The sequence below is a fragment of the Halyomorpha halys genome, unplaced genomic scaffold, assembly GCF_000696795.3.
Source record: "Halyomorpha halys isolate HHAL.00 unplaced genomic scaffold, Hhal_1.1 Scaffold1275.1, whole genome shotgun sequence".
Lineage (NCBI taxonomy): Eukaryota > Metazoa > Arthropoda > Insecta > Hemiptera > Pentatomidae > Halyomorpha > Halyomorpha halys.
The window spans coordinates 39652-42979 of NW_027105689.1; the positions used below are offsets into that span (position 1 = coordinate 39652).

Sequence of the window (3328 nt, forward strand, 5' to 3'; positions counted from 1 at the left end):
TTCCCAGGTCTGATAATACTGAATAAAACATAAAAAGGACATACAAATTGAAATTAATCTAAAAAATAAATGATTCTATCTAAACGTTGAACATACCTTAATTTCGTGGTATTTTTCTTCTAAGTAGTATGCAATATTTCTCGCCTCTTCGTACTTCTTCGATATATGGAGGTATTTTTCGTAATGTCTTTTGAACAAAACAAACCTGTAAAAAAAAAAAAGATTATTATAAAACCAATAGATATAAATATGTAAAATGAGAAAAACATAAACAGGGGGTGCGATAAACATACTCTCATTTTAAGCAAAAATGACGCAAAGAGGGGGGGGTATTAGTTAACTTTACGTTAAAATTAAAAGGGATTCGCACATTATTGTAATCATCTATAAAACTATTCATTTAATCGAAAATGTGAACAAAACAGAAGTTGTAGAAAATGTAATTTCCATATATCTCCTTCCGTCGTAAATATTTTCCTTGCTTCCATTCTCTGTCAAGTTATCCAATCCCGCCGTCTATCGTACATCCCAGATATCCTTCAATTTAAGTCCTCAGTGCATTCCCGCAATATCCACTCACGCCCTTCTTGATGCCAATGTAACTGCTCTACGAACCGCAGCCTTTGGTAGATCTATCCACATCCACTCCTCTTCCCTGTGGAATTCTATTCTCTCCTTTATTCGTAGTTCTAATACCCTTCCAATCTTCAAATCCCGTATCTTCGACTACCTTCTGTCCACCCAATTCCGGAAGAATAACAATTGAAGTTTTCAAAAAAGCTTTAAATATTTTCTTTCTTAGATTTTCGTTTATAATTGTAAATATGTACACTAGCACAAATTATATCTTTTTTTTTTTTTTAGTTTAATTGTATTTGATTTTTATTTTAAATCTTTTTTTTCTTTTTATTTACTATCAGAAGTAGGGACGCGAAGGCCGTGCAGGTTGGGGCGCAGGTCCCAGTGCGCACGGTTAGGAACGTTGTGGATTCGATTCCCACCTGGCGGTTCCGAAGAATGAATCTTGACACTCCCGCCTTGGTTAGTACCTAGGTAGCCGCCAGGGGTTAGCAAAAAGGACCACTAGGCCCACATACCTGACTGGTTCCTCCCACCAAATACCAATACCAATCCTATCAGAAGTCATCTTATGTTTTATGATATGACAAGTGGTTTTATTTTATTTGTTTTATCATTATTTTATATAATCTGTTAATTATTGTGGTTTATTTGTATCTTTTTAAATTCATTGTATTATTTTATTTTATGACATCTTGTAATTTCATCTCTATTTTGTAATTTACTCTAAGGTTCTAAAGCCTAATTTTGACGCCTATAAATTATTCTAAAGGGATCAATCCCAGAATAAATAAAGATTACTATTATCATTATTATCTTTAAAAAAAATTCATTAAGCCGTTCTCCAGAAATTCGTGCTTCTTTCTCCGTTTTGTTCAAACTCACTTCAATGTCGATATTAAGGACTTCAAAATATATTTACCGTTCTAAAAAGGTAAGGAGTGATTATAAAATTGAATTGACTTGAAAATTTTTTTCCATGAGTTTTCTAGGAACAGTTAATAAAAACTGACTTTATTTTCAAGAAAACATGAAAAAATAAAGTTTAATACAATTGAATAATTATTTCTGATATAATGGAGAAAGTTGTTTTTAGGAAGGCCAGTTTTTAGAACAACGGTTATACAAGGAGGCGATTTTTACAAGATCTCGTTTAACCGCCACCGATACCCACTTTATGAGGCTGGGTGGACCTCAAGAGGCCCACAGAACTCACTGGACCAGTGGTACTCTTTTTTTGTCAAAGAGGCCACAAACACGTGTTGTTAGTCATGGTGAAGCGGGGCGCAAAAAATAAATAATAAATAAAACAAATTAGGCTATAGTTTCTGAGATTTTTACGATTGTTACATATTGACTTAAACAACTTGAACTTGTCATTTCCAGACGTTTCGAACACGTTTCAGTGTCCATGGTAAGCAGTAGTTTAATTTTATTTTATTATTTTTTTTTTTTTTCACGGAACGGCCTTTAAAGACCACACGAATATCATTACTTTTTCCTTTTCACTTTTTCTCTTCTTCTCTCCCAGTATCTTCTCATCATTTCTGCTTGTCTTTTCTTCCTCTCTTCCGACCACGCAGTACCCTTCCGTTTTTCCTTATTTGCCGCAAGAACATTTATTTATTTCAATTTTTTTTACATACTCTACATACTCTATCCAGGCAGTCTTTGTCTGTTATTTTCATTTTCTTTGTTTCCTCTCTCATTTGCTTCACTTATCCTCTTACGCTCTTGTATTCACGGATTCTAAAGAGTTTCTTGTTTAGTCTCCTTAGGTCCATTCTCATCATGTGCCCGTAGAATCTCAGTCTTCTGATTCTTATTTCGGTCTCCAGGTCATTTATCTTCCTGTAGATTTCCTGGTTGGGTCTTAGTCTTAGCCTGTAGCCTTCCTGTGTTTTCTTGGGCCCAACAAACTCGACTTTTTTTTAAGTCGAATGGGATTAATCAAGCTTAGAGAATGCTCTAAAGGGATTATTAAGTATTAAAATATATACAGTCCTTTGAAATATTGAATTTGATGAAACCGTCATTTTTGCTTTGCATACACCCCATTATTACAATATTGTACAAGGTAATTAAATATTATAAGTTGAGTACTATCGCTATCCTACGTGGGTTAAGATACAGAAAGGTATGAAGATACTGGCTTTGGTGAAAGTGTACAGGTTTGAAGAGATAAATATGCAGATAGGTGGAATTTATGAAGATGATAGAGATGATGAAATAGAGGCGAAATAAAACTGAAGACAGGCTAAGAAAGAAGAAACGAAAGATACACAGTACACAATAAACTAGGTAAGTTAAACAAACACTATATATTTCATATATATATAAATCAAATTAAAAACAAAACTGTTTTCTTCAAACAAATTTAGACAAGATATAACCGATTTGCTAAATTAGATTATTTAAATAATCATTTTCTATGCAGAGTTATAGTTCGTGCAATATTTGGCCTTTGTCGCGTGTGACACGCAGCGTCGTAGCATCTCCATAGCAATTATATCAGTCTGTATGAAAGTGTCAGTTTGTTAATCAGCTAATTACTTTCTCTCATTTTCATTTTGGCATTATTATTAATTTTTACGCCACTAACCGATGTAGGAATGTTATTGAAGAATTAAATACAACTAAAACAATAACTAGACAGTAGTGATCCAAGAGTCAAGAAGAAAAAAGTTGTTATTGGACCTCAATTTATGAATACTTTAATGAAAACTATATATAGTTACTTGAAGAAGTT

General features: G+C 33.2%; 1 protein-coding gene across 1 annotated transcript in view; it reads right to left on the reverse strand.

The window, feature by feature from the left end:
- Nucleotides 1-75: 75 nt before the first annotated feature.
- The window catches only part of LOC106689079 (uncharacterized), a 27631-nt gene continuing 24378 nt past the window's right edge, over nucleotides 76-3328 (reverse strand). The window contains exon 3 of the mRNA XM_067052885.1: nucleotides 76-205. Coding sequence (XP_066908986.1) covers nucleotides 76-205 — 130 coding nt within the window. The remainder of the gene's footprint in view (nucleotides 206-3328) is intronic.